The sequence below is a fragment of the Bactrocera dorsalis genome, chromosome 6, assembly GCF_023373825.1.
Source record: "Bactrocera dorsalis isolate Fly_Bdor chromosome 6, ASM2337382v1, whole genome shotgun sequence".
Taxonomy (NCBI): Eukaryota; Metazoa; Arthropoda; class Insecta; order Diptera; family Tephritidae; genus Bactrocera; species Bactrocera dorsalis.
Genome location: NC_064308.1, coordinates 30,156,181 through 30,181,471, shown reverse-complemented (window position 1 = coordinate 30,181,471; position 25,291 = coordinate 30,156,181). Strand labels below are relative to the sequence as shown.

The 25,291-nt window shown below is 35.9% G+C and overlaps 2 protein-coding genes and 1 pseudogene across 3 annotated transcripts in view; 1 reads left to right on the top strand and 2 right to left on the bottom strand.

Moving 5' to 3' along the window:
- The window catches only part of LOC125779382 (uncharacterized), a 554,603-nt gene that overhangs the window by 173,566 nt on the left and 355,746 nt on the right, over positions 1–25,291 (top strand). The gene's annotated exons all lie outside the window — the stretch shown is intronic.
- On the bottom strand, positions 11,098–12,446 carry LOC125779731 (adenosylhomocysteinase-like; annotated as a pseudogene).
- Positions 21,786–24,280, bottom strand: LOC125779402 (uncharacterized). Its single transcript, XM_049460751.1, has 2 exons — positions 22,881–24,280; positions 21,786–22,815 (listed from the first exon to the last, which is right to left on the bottom strand). The coding sequence occupies exons 1-2, from the start codon at positions 23,118–23,120 to the stop codon at positions 22,105–22,107; spliced, it is 951 nt and encodes a 316-aa protein (XP_049316708.1). The 5' UTR covers positions 23,121–24,280; the 3' UTR covers positions 21,786–22,104.

The following is a 25,291-nucleotide window of genomic DNA, read 5'->3' as shown; positions in this document are numbered from 1 at the left end:
GCCAAGCAAAATGACTGTGTCACATCAAATCGAAAAACTTGGTGATGATAACTACGACGTGTGGTGCATGACCATGCGCAGTGTGTTAATTACGCCTGATTTGTGGCAGGTGATCATAAATGCGAAGCCCGAGACAGCAACTGAAGCAGAATCAGCAAAATGGGACACGACAGAACAAAAGGCGTTAGCGTGCCTCACTTTAAACGTAAAGCCAAATCAGCTTTTGTATATAAAAGCTTGTACGACCGCAGCGGACGCATGGAAAAAATTGCGTGATGTTCATTTGCCGACCGGACCAGTCAGAAAAGTTCAACTTTACCAAAAGCTTTTGCGCTTAAAGATGCAGCCAGGGGAAGACGCATCAAAATACGTGCAAACATTTGTCGAAACTATAGACAAATTGGCTGAGCTTGACATAAAAATTAATGATGAGCTTAAAGCAATTATGCTTTTGTGTAGCCTACCAAATTCTTGGGAGAATTTTGTTGTTGCGATTGAAATGGACAACTTGCCGTCGTTTGAAAGTGTAAAATTGAAACTTCTAGAAGAAGCTGCGCGAAAGGTAGAAACAAGCGAATGCGATAATTCAAGTGCGTCGGTATACGCACACACACATGTGCAAAGGGATGCGCAATACAATAAGTATCAAAAAACGAACAGTAGTCATAACGAAGGTGTAAAAAAGAACATAAAGAAAAACGATTAAAAGCAACAATTCAAAGGCAAGTGTTTCTATTGCGATAAAATTGGGCATCGTGCTAGTGAATGTCGCAAAAAAGCGACAGCGCAAGAAAACAAGTGCAAAACAGAATATTCAAATTGTCTGTTACATGTAAGTGCCGCGGAGCAAAGAAAAAATACGTGGTGTATTGACAGTGGCGCGACAACACATATGTGCTGCAACAAAAACATGTTTGTGTCGTTCAGTGAAACAAAGACTTCGGTAAAATTAGCAGCTGATAAATACGTTGAATTGTTCGGTATAGGCACAGTTGTCTTAAAAGTAAACAAAAGAAATATTGAAATGCGTAATGTGCTGTACGTACCTTCTTTGCAAATGAATTTTTTGTCAGTTAATAAATCGACACAATACAAAAATTCAATAATATTTGGCGAAAAAGAAGTGCAAATAAAAAACAAAAACAATGAAGTTGTGTTAAGAGCGAAGCAAGAAGGCAACTTGTATTTGTATGAAACGCTGGCGAAAAACAGTGAAGTGCATATGTTAAGGGACACATCAAATGCAAAAATGTGGCACAATCGCTTTGGTCACCTAAACTTTCAAAGTTTAAAATTATTAAATGATAAAAAACTAGTAGAAGGTATGGACATTGAATGTGTATATACGGACATGAATAATACATGCAGCCAAGCAAAATTGTGTGCATTACCATTCTCTAAAAACGCAAAGCGTGTGACAAAAAGTGTACTTGAGTTGGTGCACAGCGACGTCTGTGGCCCAATGAACGTTAAATCAATAGCTGGAAATCGCTATTTCGTGACCTTCATCGATGACTATACGCGTAAAATTTTTGTTTACTTCATGCGCGCTAAAAATGAAGTGTTTCAGAAATTTAAACTATTTAAAAGCTACGTTGAATTGCAAACCGGTAACAAAATAAAATGTTTGCGTAGTGACAACGGAACTAAATATATGAACAATGAATTTAATAACTTTTTAAATGAATGCGGTATAAAAAGGCAAAACACTGTTCCGTACACGCCTCAACAAAACGTTGCTGAACGCGTTAACCGTACAATAGTGGAAATGGCGAAAAGTTTATTGATTCACGCGAAATTAGAAGAATTTCTATGGGCCGAAGCTGTACAAACGGCCGCATATCTGCGCAACAGGTGCCCCACTAAGGCTTTAAATGGGTGTACCCCTTTCGAAGTGTGGAAAGATCGCAAAGCGTCGGTAAAACATCTTCGAGTTTTCGGTTCACGTGCATTTGCTATAGATAAAAATAGAACGGGCAAATTTAAAGCAAAGCGTACAGGGATGTAAAATTTGTTGAAGGTGAGTTTGACACAGTAACATCTGAGAAATGTAATTCATCAGAGCGAAATGATGACTTTGAGACAAACATTATTCGTCTTGAGTCACACACGTCTTCCGAAGAAGATGCAACGTCAAATCAAGTTGAAAGTGAGTCAACATCTGAAAATTGTAACGATAAACCACAGTACGAGTGTGGCGACTCCGACGAAGAAGAAGAAGAAGAAGAGTTTGTCAGCGCTAGTGATAATGATCAACAAGAAACGCAACAACGGGGCCCAGGGCATCCAAAAATTATACGCACAGGTCAACCAGGCAGACCCAAAAAGGCGTATAACGTGTTAAATAACTTGAATTCTTTTGATGATGTCGAAACACCTCAAACAGTCGCAGAAGCATTGTAGAGCCAATATGCAACAAATTGGCAAGCGTCAATGCAATCAGAGTACAATGCACTTATAGCTAACAACACTTGGGAGTTGGTTGATTTGCCTACTGGTGCAAAGTCAATTGGTTCGAAATGGGTATTTCGAGTAAAGAGAAATCGAGATGGAAATCGAAAAATTCAAATCTAGATTGGTCGCAAAGGGTTGCGGACAGCAATTGGGAATCAACTACAGTGAAACCTTCTCTCCTGTAATACGCTACGAAACCATTCGTATGTAGTTCGCCATAGCTGCAGAAAAACAACTGTACATGCATCAAGCGGACATCTCCAACGCATATCTAAACAGCAAATTAGATGAAGTAGTATACATGCAGCAACCACAAAATTTCGTAAGCGCAAAGCATCCTAACAAAGTTTTAAAGCTCAATAAAGCTATATATGGGCTTAAGCAATCCGGTCGCGTATGGAACCAGACGCTAGATGAAGTACTAACTACAAAATATTGGCTTCAAACAAAGCAAGCACGAGGCTTGCCTTTACTTCAGCATCAAAGCAGCTACATCGCTGTTTACGTGGACGATTTATTAATCATATCACCCAGCGAGAACGAGATACGCGCGATTAAGAAGAAGATAGCATCCAAATTCGAGATGCATGACCTCATATTTTCTTGGGTTAGAAATACAACGAGACGGCGATCGAGGTGCAGTATCACTTTGTCAAAAAACGTATATCAAAAATCTGTTAGACGAATACGGTATGAAAGACTGTCGTGCAGCTGTAACACCGCTCGACCCAGGTTTTCATATCGGTTGCAAGGATAATAGCTGCGTTAATAAATACCAATCACTAATAGGGTCTTTGATGTACCTAGCTATTTTGAGCCGGCCTGACATTTTGCATGCTGTGGGTAAATTGTCGCAACGCAATACAAATCCACATGCGGAGCACGAAGCTGCCGCTAAGCACGTCTTACGATATCTCTCTAGTGCAGTTCATCTGAGAATCGTATACCGGAAAGTTGGCCAACCCAAACGATCAGCTGGATAGAAAATCCTACTCTGGGTATGCATTCCTTTTGGGTGGAAGCTTAAGCAGCACAGAAGCAGAATATGTTGCTCTGACTGCAGCCGCTAAAGAAGCAATATACTTACGTAATCTTTTAACCGAAATTGGATGGACAAAGTAGGAGCCAATGATTATCTGCGGAGATAATTTAAGCTCTCAACATATTTCCAAAAATCCTGTACATCATAAAAGAACAAAACATATTGACATTAAATTTCATTTTATAAGAGAAAAAATTGCGAGAAATGAAATTGTATTAAAATATGTTTCCACAGATAAAAACATTGCTGATATATTTACTAAAAATTTATGTAAGCAAAAGCACTGTTACTTTACAAAACTACTTGGTTTGAATTAAAATGTAATTTTTATAATTTTGTATAACATACATAAATTTGCTTAAGAAGAAGTGTTGAAATTGTATAAGAATAAGCTTAATATGTATGTATAAGATTTTGCATAAGTCTGGCAACACTGCGATGTTTAGTTTGTATTCTTATTTATCGCATTGTTCACTTACACCTACTTTCGCAGTTTACAGTTATGTATATTCTTCTTAAAATGGCATTATCGAATTAGAGCTAAGACTGGCAGGTCAATTATTTTCCCACTCAAATTTTGTAACTAATCTAAATTGCGCATTTCACAATAAATACAATATATTTATTCCAACATGTAACTTCCCCATCGGTAAATTTGTTGAAAACGGAGAAAAAAAACACGGAACTCTTTACATCCTTTTACTAAAACGTATCACTATTTATAGTAAATTTATATAGGTATATATTTAACTATTACAATTTCCTGATTCTATGTTAAATGGTTTTCTTTTGTAATGAATTGATAGGAGTTATTGTAATATTCGATAGATTTACTTAACCCATATTCGGCCGCTGGTCGATTTTTCGACCATCAACTTTGGAGGTCCATATTTCTGAAGCTAAGTGCTATTTTCATGATTCCAGATTTCAGAAAAATTAAATTCTGAATTTTATTAAAACATAAAGGACAGTTTTTTTCAGTAAAAACATTAAATGAAAAATTTGGTAGAATCATAAAAAAAATAATTTTTTAAAGTGTTTTTGTTTAATTTAAAAAAATTGGGAAAACAAAAAAAATTGTTTTTATTTTTAATTATATACGAAGACAAGAGATCAACTTTTAACAATCAAAAGAAGCTCACCTCAATATTACAAGTTTTTTAACTTTTAAAACTAAGTACATACTCTTTGGTGGTCGAAAAATCGACCACTGGCCAGAAATCGTCAAGTAGGACAAAATTTGTTCAAGCATGATTTTTGTTATTATTAAGTAAAAGGCAAGTATATATCTTCAAAATATCAAATATTTAATGGCCCTTGCTTTAGTTTTTTCGAATTTTATACTTTTATCGTTTTAAGTCTATCATCACCTGTCCGCATGTAACCTTTTTGTCTCATATATTTGTTTCCCTCTGACTATCGTAACGTAAAATTTAAAAAGGGAGTTCCCCGAATTGATTCTGTTTGCTTTTGTTATTGCAAAAAGAAAGATTTCGAACTTGCGTAGTACAATAAAATCAATTGGTGAAGATAATGCCGATTCGTAAAGCAATAAAAATTAGTGAAATCATGGTCATTTTAAATGAGCCATCTTCAGATGACGGGGAGGATCAAGCTGTATTGAATGCAACAGATGTCGACGTCATAAACATTCCATCACCTCATGTGGAGTGTATGACAGATGAAGAAGATCTGGACGATGACCAGATTAATCTGAATGACAACAATGATGATTTTTTAAATGAAATCGCTTGTTAATAACAACGCGTTCGGGTTTGGATTTAAAATAGTACTCAGCTCTGGTTGCCCAGAGCTCCTTTATTTATAAAATTTCTTATCCTAATTCGTGTATGCACCACATGCAGAGTACATACACCAATCTTAATACTAATCTACTGTACATACCGAAGTATGTACACATATCTTAAACATAAGTGTTCTCAACGGCATACACACTACTTCTTCTCTTTTAATAGTTTAGGATCATTTCCGTTCCTTTACATTGAGTGCATTAAATATTAGTCTCTAATCAATATGCCAGTGTTGAGGCAGTACAAACAAATACATAAACTACGCGTAGAGATACATATAATACATTTATATGAGGCACGTATGCATTCATATGCAATACGTATGCACTCAACAATTAACAAACAAACATATTTACTTAAGATATGTACATATTTAGGCAATTGAATACAAATGTGCATGTGCACTTGAAAACAACCCCATACCTTGTAGCATAAGCAATACCCAAAACATACATATTTATATTTCGAACATGTGAAAGTAGTCAGTGAAAGCAGACGTGTTTTTTCAGTGGTCTAGAATATTAGCAAGGATCTCTAGTTTTTTAAAGTGATAGCAAACTTTTTTGTTTAAGACTTACCGGGAGACTGGAACAGGACTTTAATTGACTGGATGCTAACACCAAAAATAGATAAGTACTTTAATTTAGTTCAATAGAATCTATTTGGCACATACATACCTGCCCCTTTTTTGGTAAATTTATAAAAAATTAAATAGCAATTTCCCCACGTAACAGCTAATCCAAACGTGCACTTTATTCTTTTTTGCCGTTTTGATTTTGTCTGTCAGCTGTTTTTTGTTTTGTTTCTCCTTTTTCTCCTTCTTCGTTTTGCATTGGTTACAGCATTGCCAACCACCAAAATATAAGTAGGGTTTATTAGGGGAAAGGACTGAACGTACCTACTGACAGGTGTTCCCAACTATTCTCTGGCAGAGTCATGGCCTCTGAGAACAGTTTGGGATGTACACCAGAGAATCCTTTTCGGAGGAACTCCAAAATCTTGAGAACGCCTCCAAAAGGCAAACCGGAAGAACCCACCGCTGCTGGATCAGCAAAAATTTGCGAAAATGCCGAAAAAGCAGGCAAAGGTGGCAAATCTGAGAAGCTTAACAATGGAGAAAATCCCAATATTTTCTGCAAACTGGGTAGAAAAATTAGAGAGCTCGAAAATATGATGTCCGGTCAGAGACATATAAATCAAGCTATGCGTGATCTTGTAAGCTGTATCACAAGCTTGTATGATAATGCAGAAAAGCAAGAGAAGCCGTCGAAAATACTCATGGTAGGGAAAGCGTCGCAAGTATCCCCTATTCAAAGTGAAAAAAATGCTCCAAAGAGACCACGCGAGATATTGGGATATTTGCCACCAACAAAGAAGCCCAAAAACATGAATCACAAAGTGCAAGCAACACATAGTGAGGTCACGGAATACATGCACAAAGACAGTTTGGGTGACAAGCCCGCAGTCGAAAAATGGACAGACGTTGTTAGAAGGAAGAAACCGATCGAGAAGAGAATCAGATCGAAACCAGACGCTATAATCTTAACAAAAAAGGAGGGAGCGTCGTATGCGGATATTCTGAAAAAAATAAAATGTGATAGAGGCCTTGAAGAACTGGGCTCAAACGTGAGGTACATTAGAAAAACCCTCAAAGGAGACCTGCTAATCGAACTAAAAAATCAAGCAGAAAAGAGAGCCGACACGTTCGAAAGCGCCCTAGAAGGAGTTATTGGTGAGATGGCCGTAATACAGCCAAAAGCTCATAATATTACCATTATGTGCAAAGACTTGGATGAGATAACCACCCCTGAAGAAATCTGTGAGGCATTACAAAAGGAGTGTGGGATCCAAAACCTGGGGAAGCAAAATATAAAAAGTTTGCGGAAAACTCGAAGTGGCACACAAATAGCTCTTATATGCCTACGAGCTGAGGATGCCAAAATTTTACTCAAGTGTGGCAAAGTAAAGATCGGGTGGTCTATATGCCGCCTCCGAGAATTTTCACCTATTACTCGTTGTTTTAGGTGCTTCCAACTAGGACATATAGCGCACAAATGTTGCAGCCCCATTGATAGGTCTTCCCTTTGTACACGTTGCGGAACCCCAGGTCACGTGGCAAAGACATGCACAAATTCCCCATGTTGTATGCTATGCAAAGGAGAGCACTCCGTTTTAAGTACGGTCTGTCCTAAATACGCAGATATGTTGAAGACAACGAAAAAATGAAGATATTGCAATTAAATCTGAACCATTGCGCTGCAGCACAAGACCTTCTAAAACAGACGGTGCTGGATGAAAACATAGATGTCGCCCTATTAAGCGAACAATACTCTCAACGTTCGGAAAGCACTTGGAGTAAAGATATAAGTGGCAAAGCGGCAATATGGGCCTGCAAAGGTCAAGCCTTCACATCACGTTCCAACGAATCCCATAATGGCTTTACATGGGCGAATATAGAAGGAATTTATTTTGTAAGCTGTTATGCTCGTCCTAGCGCAACAATTAGCGAGTTTGAAGATTTTCTCCTGGAGTTATCTCTAGAAATCAGAAGCAAATCGCCAATAATAATAGCGGGAGATTTTAACGCATGGTCTACTGCTTGGGGTAGCAGAATGACTAATCATCGTGGTCGCCTCATTTTAGAATTTCTGTGTCAAACAAACCTTACAATTTTAAACAGTGGCACACAAAATACCTTTCAAAAGGGAAATAAAGGATCAATAATAGACTTAATGTTTGCTAACGACGCACTTAGCAGGCATACTAAGTGGAAGGTGTCAGATATGTACACAAATAGTGACCATATGGCGATAATTGCTGAAGTTTCGTTCTCCCAGGAAACGGAACGCTGTCCGGGAAATACCTCTCGAAAACGAAGTTGGCGTCAAAAGGAATTTGAAACCGACGTCTTCCAGAGCGTCTGGAGTACGGCAAATGCATCAGGCGAAAACGCAGCCCACTTAGTATCCGCTGTGCGGAAAGAACTAGTTGCAGCTTGCGATGCAACTATGCGCAGGACGAGATACTATAACAATCGAAAGCCGGTATACTGGTGGAACGACGAAATTGCCAAGCTGAGGAAGCTCTGTCACTCAGCTAGACGCCGCCTACAGCGTAACCTGGGAAGTGATAACGAATTCAGCCTTAGAGAAGCATTTAAATGCCAAAAAAGCTCCTGAAGTCAGCCATTATCCGTAGTAAGAGATCCTGTTTCGAAAAGCTCTGCGAAGAAGCCAACATAGACCCCTGGGGAACAGCATACAAAATTTGTATGTCAAAGTTCAAAAATAAGTCGCAGCAACCCAAGAATGCATTATTTATGAAAAACGTTGTCGAAGCGTTATTCCCGACACATGCCCCCATTTCCTATATTAGACGAAACGAAGCTACGGAGCCACCCCTACTAGTCACAGAAGACGAACTATTGGCTATTGCGAAAAAGATCAAAAACTCCAAAGCGCCAGGAATAGATGGTATACCAAATAGAGCCCTTAAAGAAGCCATAACCCTAAGGCCCAGTTTATTTGTTAACATGTACAATGCGTGTATATTAGAAGAGGTATTCCCCGATCCGTGGAAGATACAGCGTCTGGTTCTACTGCCAAAGCCAAAAAAGCCACCAGAAGAACCTTCATCTTATCGACCTCTTTGCATGCTCGACACAATTGGAAAAGTGTACGAAAGCATTGTAAGAAACCGCTTGGAGTTAGCAATCCAAAAAGCCGGCGGATTATCAGAGAGACAATACGGCTTTATTAAAAAGAGGTCCACTATTGACGCACTAAGGGAAGTAGTTGATACTGCGAAATGTGCAATAAGTGGAAAAAGATGGAAAGGTGGCACAAAAAAATACTGCGCGCTAATAACCCTGGATGTGAAGAATGCGTTCAACTCCGCAAAATGGTCAAATATAATAACAGCTCTGCACGATATACATGCTCCTCATTATCTGATAAATATCATAATGAGTTACTTTCAAAATAGGAGATTGCTATTCGAGACGGACGAGGGCACTCAGAGCTACACTATCTCCAGTGGAGTACCGCAAGGCTCGGTTTTAGGCCCGCTGCTATGGAACCTGATGTACGACGGGGTGTTAAGAATACCGCAACCAAAAAATGTGAAAACAATCGCATATGCGGATGACCTCATAGTGGTAGCTGTAGCCAAACATCTGGATGACCTCCGGGTCAAATGCAATGATAGCATAAATGGCTTGCGCCGATGGTTTACTACCATGAGTCTAGAGCTGGCTGAGCAGAAAACAGAAGTCTTGCTCATAAGCTCTAGGAAAATTGAAGAGAACATATCGTTAACCATAGGAGAATGTGAGATTACTTCACAGCCGCAGCTGAAGTATCTTGGGGTAATAGTGGACTCCAGGCTCAAGTTCAAGGAACACTTGGAGAATGCGACACGTAAAGCGAATAAAATATATAATGCGTTATCTAGAATGATGGCTAATAAAGGCTGTGTGCGTTCCAGCCGACGATGTTTAATAGCTAAGGCAATAAGTTCAGTGATCCTGTATGCGGCTCCAATATGGATACAGGCGCTAGAAACAAAATCATATGCTAGACAAATTAACACAGTGCATAGGCTTTCAGCAATACGAGTCATAAGTGCTTTCCGAACTATTTCAAGTGACGCCGCCGAGGTATTAGCCAGTATGGCACCGATTGACATCCAGGGAGACGAATTCGCGCGAATATATAATTTATCAGACACGTCTACCACAGCAAAAAGAGAAGAGAGAAATAAAAGCATTGCAATGTGGCAGCAACGGTGGCAAACTTCATGCAAAGGACGGTGGACCTACCGACTGATTTCGGACATACACTCGTGGATAGGTAGACAACATGGGGATCTGGATTTCCATCTTACCCAAATACTCAGTGGGCATGGTTGCTTCAGAAGCTACCTTTTCAAATATAGTCATGACTTTAGTCCATACTGTCCGACGTGTTCAGAGTGTAGAGAAGACTCTGAACACGTGTTCTTTTATTGCCCTCGGTTTTCAAGCATAAGGGAAAAGCTGAAAACCACCCTTGGAGGTAGTATCACGGTGGAAAATTTGACAGCACTTATGTGCGAGTCCTCTGTAAAGTGGAAAGCTGTCAGTGAAGCGGCAAATCAAATTATGACAAAATTGAGACAATTAGAACAGATTAGGCGTCAGTCAGTCCGTGCAATAGAGGAGACTTAAACGTCTTCTTCTCTCCCATGAAGTAATACTTTGTCCAGTGGTCCCGTGGGAGAGATATAAGGTGGGAGTAGGTTAGGTTTAGCGGATTAAAGTCCCGCACTTCGGCTTTCGATGCTTCCTCCTACTTTAAAAAAAAAAAAAAAAAAAAAAATATTTATATTTACGACTGTATTTTTATGTGTTAGCGATAATGCATATAAATATTTGACATATGAGATCCGTTTCAATACAGATTTATCTCATTTACAATTGTAGCCGTTAAGAACTGTTCAGAAATCTGAACATACTGCCCACGTTGAAGTGTTTACACTTCAAAATAATTCAAGTATTTTTAAATCTTGGGCATGTTAATTACATTTTTAATTACAAGATTGGCGGATCGAACTCGTTATAATTTTTCTAATATAAGTCATTTTTTTTATTGTATACATTTTAAATTTTTAATATAATTTTCATTTTCTAAGATTAATAACTAATTTCTAAATATATATCCTCCTATGGGATATACGTTCCTTGCTGCGTTGCAGATGCGTCGTAGGACTAGTGTTACTATGACTGCCATTCTAAGTCCAAGTGCTTCGAATTTAATCACGGGACTTTTCAGGTCGTATGCCCGATTTCTCCAAGTGTAAACTGGTGATCTCTTCATCGATTATTTTCGGTAATATATACAATTCTACGTTGTATTTGTCAGCCTTGATCCACAATTCGATTTGTGCCACCAATTGATTTCTGAATGAGTTGAACATCTCAAGCTGGGATGACCGTGCACGAAGCCCAAGTTTACCAGACGTCCTTTGATCAACAAAATAATATGATTACCATTGGATAGTGTATAACGATCAACTTGAGGTTTGATAATAATTTTCTCTTTGGCGTTGCATTCAAAAATGCGACGCCGATTTCAAAATCGAAATTACCAATATTACAAATGATCGCATCGTCAGGCATGTTTTCAAAATGTGCGCCAGTAATAATGTCCTTGCAAACAGTTGTTGTTACGAAGATGATAGCTTCTTTGTATGCTTGCTCCTTAGTGGTTACTTCATAGCTTTTCATAGCCGCTTGCAAAACAATGATGGAATCGATTTCGGTTATAATAACGATTCCGCCGAAACTACTCAGAGCTTATGCGCATCTTTTGCCCATATCACATAACCAGCAACACAGCACACTTTGCCAGAAATCATCACATCGGTGGACCGTTTAATACCATCAATTAGCTACTCGCGACAACCATACAGATTATAGAATTTTCTCTTGGTCGCCGAGTCGTTGACGTTGATGGCTAGCACACCGAGATGTCTCTCCTTCACCATTTCACATAAATTGTGTACACCGGTTGTAATTTCTCGCTCAAACACTTGAAGTCCGATTCGTGGGGACTTTTCATGCACTAAGTTGGTCAAATCACCACCATTATCGAGAATCAAGTTCACGAACTGACCATCTGAGAACCGTAAGGTCTGTTCAATACTCCATAATATTCTTCATTCATCAGGTCAAACAAGGAGTGGTGTAATGATCCTTTGAAGGGTAACACTGACCTAGTCTTCCTTTTCATCCTCCTCCCCGTGAACGCGATGATGTCGTGAAGCTGTTCAATAAGTATTTGTTGTGCAGCTGCTGAGTCATTGAGTTCACTTGTTGAGTATTTTAAATATTTCAGTGAATTTAAAATTTGCTGCCTTTCAACCGAATATTGAAATAGATCGATGTGGATAATTAAATCCCACGTTGCCCTGGTCAAGCCAACAGATCTTCTTTTTTTTTTGAAACATACTTCAGAACTATTTTTTTTTTAATAACTTATGTTATATTTAAACATTTTATAGATTGTAAAATTATAAATAAGCTTAACAAAGTAATAATAACAATAAGGTTTTTTATTTTTCTTGGTTTTTAGTTCGAGTCGACCGCTTTTCTCTTTATTATTTATGAATTTTTTCTTTGGTAGGAAAAGGGTAAACAATGTGCATCGCTCTTTATGATGTGCCATTGCTTATCCTTACGTCTACATTTGCAATTTTGGGTTAAAATGACGTTTTCCATACGTCCTTTCTTCCACTGCAATGGTGGAATATTTTGTTCTTTAAAAAATACAAATGTACCACTTTTAATATTTTCCAAGGAAACCTGGCATTTATTTCTTTTTCGTGGTTTATTATTTTTAAATTTTCTATCTAGAGAGATTAATCTTCCTTTTGTTTGTGAAGAAGAATCTCTTAAGATTATATTTTTCTTTTCGAATGGAAAAGCTGCAGTTAATTTACTATCTGCGGGGAATTTTAAATTATTACGAGAATTTTTCTTGTACTGTGTTTCCTTTTTGGTTTTATTAACACATTTTTCCAAGGATTCTATTTTCCGAAACTTTTTTCGTGGATTATCTAAATTTTTATCTAAATATGTCACAACACCACAGTGCGCTAAATTGGAGCTTTTGTTAGTTGATCCATATATCAACCACCCAAACACACTGTTCTGCAGTTTGTAATTCATATTTTCAATAGTTATTTTCTCTTCTTTTAACAGATCAAAAAATATGTCCGCACCTAAAAGTAAGTCAATTTTACCTGGAACATTAAATGAAGGGTCTGCTAGTTTTATATTCTCTGGAATATTTTTGACTTTTATGTGTTCTGTTGGCACATTTGACACAATATTTTGTACCACAAATGTGTCTAAATTTGTCTCGTAAGGATCTATTACTGATTTTAATTGAAGACTAACTTTTTCTTTTGTATTGATCTTGTTTCGTCCAACCCCTTCAATAGTCACAGATTCTCTGCTGGAAGGAAGTTTTAATTTATTTTTTAGTTCTTTGGTTATTAGGTGAACTTGAGACCCACTATCTAATAAAACACGTGCCTTTATTATTCTTCCATCACGACCTTTTATACCAACAATTGCTGTGGTTAGCAGGACATGTTTAGAATCATTTTTTAATTTATCATTTTTTGTATTTTTAATGATTGTGCTTTTTGCTTTAGAAGTTTTATCTTTATGAAGCCATAAATGATGGTTTCCTTTACAAGTGAGGCAACTTTCGCCTTTACATTCTTTTATATTGTGCCCTGTTTTAAGACATTTGGTGCATAATTTGTGTTTCATTACTGCATCCCATTTGTCCTGTGTAGAAAGGGCTTTAAATTTATGACAATAAAATATATTATGTGAATTATTACATCCCATTATGCATTTAAATTCTGCATTTTGAAATTTTGGTGATGTTTTTGAAGCTTGTGCTGCTTCTAGTGCATTCCCTTCATGATTCAGAAACGATTGTAATGAATTTAAGCTAGGTATTTCCTTAGGGTTTTTAAGGGAATTTTCATACCTAAGTCTTAAATTGTTGTCCAATTTTTGCACAAGCGTATAATTTAATAAAGCTTGCAACAAATTATCTGCAGACAAACTGAGACTTTCCAATGCTTTTGTACTTTCAGAAATTTTTTCTTGAAATTTTCGTACACTAAAAGCAGTCTCAGTCACTACTGGTGCATCTAAAATTTGTTTGAAATAAGTGTTTGCGAGTAACCTTTTATTCGTAAATTTTTCATTAAGAAGGTTCCAGGCAACTGAAAAATTAGTCGAGGTTGAAGGCAAATTTGCAATACAACTTGCAGCCGATCCTCTTAATTTTGTTTTTAAAATACACATTTTATATGTGTCTGAAACATTTTGAGAGACTACGAGTTGCTCAAACAATTCTTTAAAAGTTTGCCACTGAGCGTAATCTCCTGAAAAAATGGGAATGTCAACTTGAGGCAGCGTAAAGTTAGTAGCATTTTTTTTGCTAATGGATTTTAATTTAAGTTTGTAAAATCTATTTCTTAAATCATAGAATTTACTCGTTAATTCATCATTTTCGTGCTGGCTAATAAATTCAAGCACAGTATCACGAGTTTTTTCTATTAGTCTCTCTATACTGTCTAGAGAGACTATTTCGTTTAATTCGCAGTCTTCAATATTCTTTTCTAATTCTGTTAATAAGAATTGAAGTCTGCGAACTAAACCAGGATTTGGAAGGCATTCCATTTTCCTGGGAGCACTATTTTCTTTAGTAATAGCGATCAATTCGCTTAACTTGGCGTGCGCTGTCAAATAAAGCGTGCCTACCGAACCTTCTACGTCACTTTTAAAATAATTATCTTTTTTATTTTTGGGATCTTTGGACAATTCTAAATGGTTTCGTTAAAACTCTGACCATTTTTTGTCCAAACTATCTAGGAGTTTTTCCAAATTTTCTAGATCTTCATTTATATCCATACTCATGGACTTAAAATGAAGTTTTTGCAGTTCTTCTGCTAATTTTATTTGGTTCTCCATTTTCCCAAAAATAAAAAAAATAATATAATAATATATACAAATGAATTAAAAAAGAAAATGCAAAATGTTCTTACCTTGATGTAATGTGGATTTATTGCCGGAAAAATATGTGCCGCCAATGAACACAACACTCACTTCTCACTTTAATATTATTATATAATTAAAAAATATATATGTATATGTATATATATATATATATATATTTTTTTTTTAATATTAAAAAGGAAAATATTATTTTTTTATTATATTTTTTATATTATTATATTATATATATATATATTTTTTTTTTTTTTTTTTTTAACACTAACTTACAGATTTTTTTTTTTTTAAATTTCACTCGCGTGTTCGTAAAATAAACTAAGGGGTCACCAATGTTAATAACAACGCGTTCGGGTTTGGATTTAAAATAGTACTCAGCTCTGGTTGCCCAGAGCTCCTTTATTTATAAAATTTCTTATCCTAATTCGTGTATGCACCACATGCAGAGTACATACACCAATCTTAATACTAATCTACTGTACATACCGAAGTATGTACACATATCTTAAACATAAGTGTTCTCAACGGCATACACACTACTTCTTCTCTTTTAATAGTTTAGGATCATTTCCGTTTCTTTACATTGAGTGCATTAAATATTAGTCTCTAATCAATATGCCAGTGTTGAGGCAGTACAAACAAATACATAAACAACGCATAGAGATACATATAATACATTTATATGAGGCACGTATGCATTCATATGCAATACGTATGCACTCAACAATTAACAAACAAACATATTTACTTAAGATATGTACATATTTAGGCAATTGAATACAAATGTGCATGTGCACTTGAAAACAACCCCATACCTTGTAGCATAAGCAATACCCAAAACATACATATTTATATTTACGACTGTATTTTTATGTGTTAGCGATAATACATATAAATACTTGACATATCAGATCCGTTTCCATACAGATTTATCTCATTTACAATTGTAGCCGTTAAGAACTGTTCAGAAATCTGAACATCGCTGGTCATGTTGAACTACAATACTCATTGGAAGGAGAAAACATGCAGGATGTAGGTAATGAACTCAGTGAAACTGAAAATCCATCAACATCTGATGCACATGGAAATGTTATGATAACTGGCGGATTTAAGAGGAAATCTGATTTTGCTGTCCCCGTATGGCGAAAACCCAGAAATTTTAGAATACAGCCGAACGCCAATTAACATCGAAGCTTTCAAAATGGAAAAAAATTTTCCTGAAATTGGTAAGCAATTGATTAAGCAACAAAAATAAATCAAAAAGCATTTCGTGCGTTAAGAAAGAATTGGTTTTTGGGGTAAAAATACTATTGAATTTGGGTTGTGCATCAGTGAAATCAATCGAGTCCAATCGATTGTCAGCCTGGTGGACTGCATATTAAGAAACGGTTCTTAAGCGTGGAAAGACAAAAAAATCGGCTGGCAAGGTTATGGCATCAGTCTTTTGGGATGCCCGTGGTATATTATTCATCGAATGATAAATGAGCCAGATTTAATTCATTGCATTGTGTATTTGATTGCATTTCTATTCTACCATTCCCAATATTTAGCAATTTTATTATTTTTCAGGAAGGATCAGTTTGAAATTGTACACATATATGTACATATGTATTCATCGTTCACGTTTAAATATTACATTGCTCTGTGCAATGCTTCGATAAGATTTCTGTATATCTCAAATTTTAATAGACCTTTTTATCAACACTTCAGTTATGCCACTATTTTTTTATGCCAGACCAATTTTAAATTGCCTGTCAAGATACCCCCTCCAATAGTTAGTAGGTATGAAAAAATGTTATAGCTACCCATAGATGTATGAATCACCCAATTTATTACTTAAGAACGAACAACTCTGTCCACAATATATAAACTTGATCCACAGATATCGCCTTTTACTTTGGCATCGTTTTCTGTAATGCACGTTTATGTCAATTTAAGGTCATCTATCGGTCAAACATTCCAAAATTAACAAATGATTAAAAATGAAAAAATAATTTAAAAAACATTTTCCAGTGGACCAAATTGTAAATCTAAACCATTCTCGAATCTCCTTGAACATACACACAAAATTTCATCAAAATCGGTCCATCCGTTTAGGAGCAGTTCAAATGCAAACACACGGTCAGAAGATTTATATATATAAAGATATACGTATACGAGTATTTATTCATATTTAACTTTTTTGCAGGCTCTAAATCTCCGTATGATATTTTCTCGTTGTATTTTGATAAATTAATAAATGCAGAGATAACGCATTTCACAAACGTATATGCGAATCAACACAATGCTGCCATTAACGTCACGCCAGTGGAAATACGTAGGTTCATTGGTATTTTGTACATTTCGGGGTATCACACCTTGCCTCATATTGACCATTATTGGTCTGTTCGGCCCGACATGGGAATTCCAATTGTAAAAAAAAGCGTTGAGTCGTAATCAGTTTAAAATAATAAAACGGTTCTTACATCTCGCTGATAACACCGATTTAAATACAGTAGATCGTTTTGCCAAGGTTCGCCCGCTTATTGATGCTCTCAATAAAAAATTTATGCAGTTCGGAGTTTTTAGCCATATTCTTTCCGTAGACGAACAGATGATTCCATACTTTGGTCGACACTCATGTAAAATGTTTATCAAAGGAAAACCGATTCGTTTTGGATTTAGGTCGTGGTGCTTATGTTCAGAAAATGGATATTTATTTTCTAGTATACTATATGGGGGTGCAGCAACCCCTCACGATAAGAATATCGGTTTAGGAGCACAAACTGTTTTAGATTTGCTTGCTAACGTAACTGACCCCAACTGCCATATTATTTTCTTTGACAATTTTTTTTTCATCCTATCATCTTATGTAGTGATGAGCGAAGTAGCGATTTTTTAGTTTCAGTGAAAAGAGTGATTGCGATTTTTAAATCACTGTGATTTTTTATAGCTATTGCGATCACTACTTTTCTTAATAACAGATATTTTAAGTAGTTCAAACCTGCAATTAAGCTAAAACAAAAATATATAATCTGAAATAAAAGGAATTATTTTTAATGCAATACCTTAAAATTTCCATAAATTAAAACAGAATAACTTGTATATTCAACAAAATTCAATAAACATGAATTTTTTATTTATTAATACTTAATAATGTTAATAATAGACATGAAAATAAATGCTCAAATTAAAAAAATAATATTTATTTCAAATTGCACATGTTCAAATTAATTGATTTTCAAAAATAAACAGTTTTAAATTGAAAACAACATTAACATAATTCAAATTATTACATTAAGTCAAAGTAATTAATTAAGAAAAAGTAAAAACTTAGCTCACACACACATTAAATGTAAATTTTAAAATCACAAGTCAAAAAACTATTACTGATTCGCATTTAAAAAAAATCAACATTTTTGTTTTTTCATCGTCCAATCGCATTCTTCTTTCACTCAAAATAAGTCCAGCTTGAGAAAAAAGCCGTTCGCAGGGAACCGATGCCGCTAAACATCCTTATTTTATCCGAGCTATGGGAGACAGATATGCATATTTATATTTGTTGTGCTGCCACCATTTGAAGGGGTCCGCATTTCGAGCAATTACTGCCTCTTCCAAATAACGCTGAACCTCGATAATGGCCCTTGAATTACAAGTACCTCGCGGCTTGTTTGACGCAATATTGGAGTCTATATAGCTCCATATTGAGAACTCTGAGGTTTCTACTTGTGGTTCTTGGGGTTCATTTGCTTGGGCTTCTTGAATTATTCTACCTACATCTGCAATGATTCGGTTTTTATACATGTCGGCTATTGTGGGGTCAGAAAAGGCGAAATTTTTGAAACGAGGATCCAAGAATGATGCCATGCCTAGAGTGTTGCTCCTTTCGGTATTTCCTAATCTTTCATTTATACCATTTAATAATTCAAAAGTCACTGCTTTTACAGGATCTACATTGGCTTTTGTCCACCTAGTAAACACGCTTTTGAGACCATTTACAACAGGAATAACCATTGATCCGGTGCAATATTTTTGGCCGCTTATTTCTTTTGTGGTGTACTCGAAAGGTTTTAAAACAGTTAGTAAATCATTTAACAACATCCATTCCTCAGGATTAATTCCGGGTAATTCCTTATCTATGAGAGCGACAGTACTTTTAACAGCATCTTCCACTTTTACAAAACGTTCAATCATGTAAAAAGTAGAATTCCACCGAGTTTCAACGCTTTGAATTAGTTTCAAAGGTTCGGTACCAGCATTGCGTTGAAAACTCATAAATTTTTCATTTGTGGATGTACTTTTTCTGAAATGAGCGACAATTTGTTTTACTTTTTGTAAAACAGTATTAACGTCATGGCCACTTATGCTTGCTTTAACAATTAAATTTAAAGTATGCGCAAAACAGCCGAAGTGGCGTAATTTGAGCTCATTTTGTAAGGCACTCTTTATATTATTCGCGTTATCAGATACTGCAAATATTATGTTATCAAATACCACCCATTCAGTTGTGACATTTTGTATTTGCTCGGCTAAGTTTTTGGCAGTATGTGTCTCACTCATTGGACAGCAATCCTATAAAATATTGTTAAATTCAAAATTTTCGCTAACAAAATTTAGTGTAATTGCTATGTAACTCACTGTATTGCGAGATGTCCAACAATCGGTTGTAATGCAGAATTTAACACCATTCGCCACTTTTAGTTTCACTTTTTCGACACATGCTTCATATAATGCCGGAATTGTTCTTGATACTACATACATGCCGATTGGGACAAATCCGCTGTCCTCAACAATGCGGAAAGGTTGTAAGTCCTTAATGAAGAGCATTGGCAACGCATCATTTATTTCCTTTTTTGCCTTTGCAGAAATCTTCATATTGCATATCCCGGCAGTTATTTTAGATTGGCGCAGAACAGGCTCTGAAACTATATTTAAATCTCTTAACTGAAATCCGAAGTAAAGATGTTATGTTTTACCGTATTGAACATTTTTTTCCGTAACTTCATGCTGTGCATCTGGATTTTCCGTTTGTTTACTTCCTATTTTTTGTACGGTCGCTGCTCCTGGAAGTTCCACAGTTATTCCTTTTTTACAAATTTTGCATTTTGCATGAGTTTCATTAATTGCATCGAAAAATTGCCACATTTCACTACGTTTTTTATTCATTTTAAAAGACATTTTCACAATATTTCATGAATTTAAAAAAATTCGAATTCAAAATATTTGTAATAAGCATTCGTTCAACGGAATTAAATAATACGCAATACACTTATATATTCACAGTGAAAAAGTATTCAAAATCAAAATTTCTGCATCTAACCACAATCACCACATATATTCACAGTGAATAAAGAAGTATTCAAAATCACTACTTCTACTTCGAACACCAAAAAAAATCACCACATGCAATTATTGTTCATAAGCTAGTGCCAATTGTAAATCTCATTCACAGTGAAATATTGGTTAGAAGAAAAATCACCAATCACTGATATTTTGGGCTAACAATAGCAGTGACTATAAGCGATTTTTCAATCACAGTGATAAAATCACCGGTGGTGAAATATCGCTCATCACTAATCTTATGTGCCTATTAAATGAGCGTCGATTTTTTGCAACCGGTACTATACGTGAAAATAGGATGGGAAAATCGCCCTTGAGGAATTTAAAAAAAGAGAAACGCGGGGCATTTGACCAGCTACTCGATGTTCAACAAGAAATATTGACTGTACGGTGGAACGATAACGCTGTCGTCAATGTAATTACTAATAACTCCACAGCCAAACCAATGGCATATGCTAAAAGATATATATTTTTGTCATCCGGAGAAAGTTTCGGGGATTTAAAATTTTTGGTAGCAATTTTTCCACCTAGTCTAAGTCAAAAGTATTAATTCCAGCACCAGCACCAGACCTTGCCGAATTTTTTATTTTGGAAAACTCACGCCTATAGCAATTCCTCATCCATTTTCCCAGCTTTGTGATCGCTTTAATTTGTTTTATTGTCTTTTTTCACTTCCCATATTATTTTTTTCACTTCTAAAGACTTCGATAAACTCGCGCCAAAACTCATCATCCGTTAAAGCGAGTGTGCGAGTTATGTAATAAAATACACGTTTTAAGTAGCTTAATAGCTCTAGCTCCTTTTATTTTCAACGTGATCTTAATACAAAATTTACTTTTCTCTAATAAATCTAAATGAAAGAAAGAATGCAAATATTTCAATAACGGTATGATGATTTAAAATTAAGTAGCGATACGAGTAGTATGCCAAATGATGTTTTTGTTGTTGAATTAACTATAATTAAATATAGAGAATAGAGAGTCGTTGTATTGTTGTTACATTAGCAAAGCTAAAGAGAAAGAGCAATTAATTGTTGCTATTGTTAAATATGTAAATTCCCCATCGGTAAATTTGTTGAAAACGGAGAGAAAAAAAACAGGAACTCTTTACATCCTTTTACTAAAACGTATCACTATTTATAGTAAATTTATATAGGTATATATTTAACTATTACAATTTCTTGATTCTATGTTAAATGGTTTTTCTTTTGTAATGGAATTATAGGGGTTATTGTAATATTCGATAGATTTACTTAACCCATATTCGGCCGCTGGTCGATTTTTCGAACATCAACTTTGGAGGTCCATATTTCTGAAGCTAAGTGCTATTTTCATGATTTGTTTTCAGAAAAATTAAATTCTGAATTTTATTAAAACATAAAGGATAGTTTTTTTCAGTAAAAATAAAAAATAATTTTTTAAAGTGTTTTTGTTTAATTTAAAAAAATTGGGAAAACAAAAAAAAATTGTTTTTATTTTTAATTGTATACGAAGACAAGAGATCAACTTTTAACAATCAAAAGGAACTCACCTCAATATTACAAGTTTTTTAACTTTTAAAACTACATAGGGGAAGGTGGGGAATGTTGGGCCACGTTTTGATGTCGGTTAAAAAGTCACATAAAAGTTATTTTTTGTGAAAATTCCAAAGCATGGATTTGTAGTGCGAGTCGCAACCTTCCTTTTGACAACATTGGTTTGATACAATTCTACAAAAATTTAAAAGTTATAGCCATTGGCGCAAAAAACCTGATTTTGCGATTTTGAAAAAAGGTGGGGAATGTCGGACCAGTCTGTAAATCGATTAAAACATGATTGTTACCGATGAAAAACGTTTATTTATCAATGGAAATGAAAGAGAGATTCATAAATAATAAGAAAAATAGGAATTGGCGAAAAAAATTATTCCGACTCGCAGTGGATACAGGTGTAAGTGTTCGGGTTCGGTCCGGCACATTTCAAGTGAACCCCTCGATCACAAACGATGCAATGGGCCGTGTTTTGACGATTCTCGTGCTTCGGCATCTTTTTCTTGCAAATCGTGCAAAAATCGAAGTCCTCTTCGATGTCGGTTTCGGTCGGAGACGGGCTTCTCTTCCGTGGCGTCTTCGATTTGCCACGGCCTTTTTGCTTCTTGGCTGCTGGTTCATCGGCTGCCTTCGTCAATTTTTGCCGCCTTTTTTCGGCCTTGTCACGCAGATCTGCGACAACCTCAGGCGATGTCAAAGTCGTTGACTCTATTGTCTTGCGGCCACGTTTTGATTTCGGCGCAGGTGTGCCCAATTTCAACGGGCCAACCGATTTCAATGCATCACCGAGCTGTGGAGCCGAAACAAAAGAAAACGACGATGATGCAGCACCACTTGTTGAAGCTGGGGCACTTGTCGATGCCTCCGACGTTGCCACCTCCTCATTCGCAGCAGTCACAATGGCATCACCTGAGGCAAGAACTCGACGTTGATTGTCGTTCCATGGATCCGGATACGACGCGCCAACTTTCCGAGCAAATTCATACGCGAGCTTACGAAGCTCCATTAAACTAATTCCATAGTTGATGTCGCTGGCCTGGAGAATGTAGCTTATCAGCGCCTTCTCTTGTTCGATGTTGAAGTTCTGAAATAAAAAAAAAATTATTTATTATTCGATGAAAGAAAAAGAAAGAAACCAGCAGAACTCACTGTTTCTGTGCCCATCGTCGTGCTTTCAGCAAGCAAATTCTTCATTACATCGGCATTGGCAGTAGTAACGTCGATGCTCGCATCAAATGCTGCAATATAACGCATCAGGTTGGTCCTCGGAATTTTGTGTGCCGTCGCAGATTGTCGAACGCTGTTGTGATGTATTTTCACCGACTTGATCGCCTCCAAAATGTTGTCGAAATCAACAATTTTCTCTTGTTTGGGATAGTACCGCGGCATAATGACTAAAAAAAATTTTTCGGAGCACGAAACTATCAGGAAATGTTGAAAAACTATTGTGTTGTTGAAATTCTGCACGAAAAATCACTTATACACGTCAAATATATGAAGTTAGCATGTCAAATGTAAAAAACTATGCACAAAGTTGAAAAAAACTGAGTGTCGAACGGAGTGTCGAATTTCTTTTTGTTGTCGCAGAGAGGTTATAACACGTGTTCACAGCTCGAGTGCTATATAGAAACTGAGCTTAGTATGAGACGAGCCGATGACAGTTGGTTGCAGCTGTCAACCTATACTAGGGAAAAAAATATCGCGCTGGCCCGGGATTCCCTGCCCAACATTCCCCACCTTCCCCTACTCTTTGGTGGTCAAAAAATCGACCACTGGCCAGAAATCGTCAAGTAGGACAAAATTTGTTCAAGCATGATTTTTGTTATTATTGAGTAAAAGGCAAGTATATATCTTCAAAATATCAAATATTTAATGGCCCTTGCTTTAGTTTTTTGAATTTTATACTTTTATCGTTTTAAGTCTGGCATCATCTGTCCGCATGTAACCTTTTTGTCTCATATATTTGTCTCCCTCTGACTATCGTAACGTAAAATTTAAAAAGGGAGTTCCCCGAATTGATTCGGTTTGTTTTTGTTATTGCAAAGAGAAAGATTTCGAACTTGCGTAGTACAATAAAATCAATTGGTGAAGATAATGCCGATTTGTAAAGCAATAAAAATTAGTGAAATCATGGCCATTTTAAATGAGCCATCTTCAGATGACGGGGAGGATCAAGTTGTATTGAATGCAACAGATGTCGACGTCATATACATTCCATCACCTCATGTGGAGTGTATGACAGATGAAGAAGATCTGGACGATGACCGGATAAATCTGAATGACAACAATGATGATTTTTTAAATGAAATCGCTGGTCATGTTGAATTACAATACTCATTGGAAGGAGAAAACATTCAGGATGTAGGTAATGAACTCAGTGAAACTGAAAATCCATCAACATCTAATGCACATGGAAATGTTATGATAACTGGCGGATTTAAGAGGAAATCTGATTTTGCTGTCCCCGTATGGCGAAAACCCAGAAATTTGAGAATACAGCCGAACGCCAATTAACATCGAAGCTTTCAAAATGGAAAACAAATTTTCTGAAATTGGTAAGCAATTGATTAACTATTTCTAACTATTTAGTTTAAATTGCCATTTTTATATATGCATAAATTCATATATATACTTACTAGAGGACCCACTTACGTTTTACTGTGGCTGATACATAGATAGTACTACTAATACCATCTACATATATGATTTCTATTAGTTAGATTATGAGTATTAATTAAGGAATAATCGCATTTTTGATGAAGCAACAAAAATGAATCAAAAAGCATTTCGTGCGTTAAGAAAGAATTGGCTTTTGGGGTAAAAATACTATTGAATTTGGGTTGTGCATCAGTGAAATCAATCGAGTCCAATCGATTGTCAGTCTGGTGGACTGCATATTAAGAAACGGTTCTCAAGCGTGGAAAGACAAAAAAATCGGCTGGCAAGGTTATGGCATCAGTCTTTTGGGATGCCCGTGGTATATTATTCATCGAATGATAAATGATCCAGATTTAATTCATTGCATTGTGTATTTGATTGCAGTTCTATTCTACCATTCTCAATATTTAGCAATTTTATTATTTTTCAGAAAGGATCAGTTTGAAATTGTACACATATACATTTGTATTCATCGTTCACGTTTAAATATTGCATTGCTCTCTGCAATGCTTCTAAAAGATTTCTGTATATCTCAAATTTTTTATCAACACTTCAGTTATGCCGCTATTTTTTTATGCCAGACCAATTTTAAATTGCCTGTCAAGATACCCCCTCCAATAGTTAGCAGGTATGAAAAAAATGTTATAGCTACCCATAGATGTATGAATCACCCAATTTATTACTTAAGAACGAACAACTCTGTCCACAATATATAAACTTGATCCACAGATATCGCCTTTTACTTTGGCATCGTTTTCTTTAATGCACGTTTACGTCAATTTAAGGTCATCTATCGGTCAAACATTCCAAAATTAACAAATGATTAAAAATGAAAAAATAATTTAAAAAACATTTTCCAGTGGACCAAATTGTAAATCTAAACCATTCTCGAATCTCCTTGA

Excerpts from the sequence above, each read along its gene's own strand:
- LOC125779402 (XM_049460751.1), bottom strand. The coding sequence starts at position 23,120 with ATGCCGCGGTACTATCCCAAACAAGAGAAAATTGTTGATTTCGACAAC. Across the intron at positions 22,816-22,880 it reads CGACGATGGGCACAGAAACA|AACTTCAACATCGAACAAGA; the intron begins GTGAGTTCTGCT and ends TTTTTATTTCAG.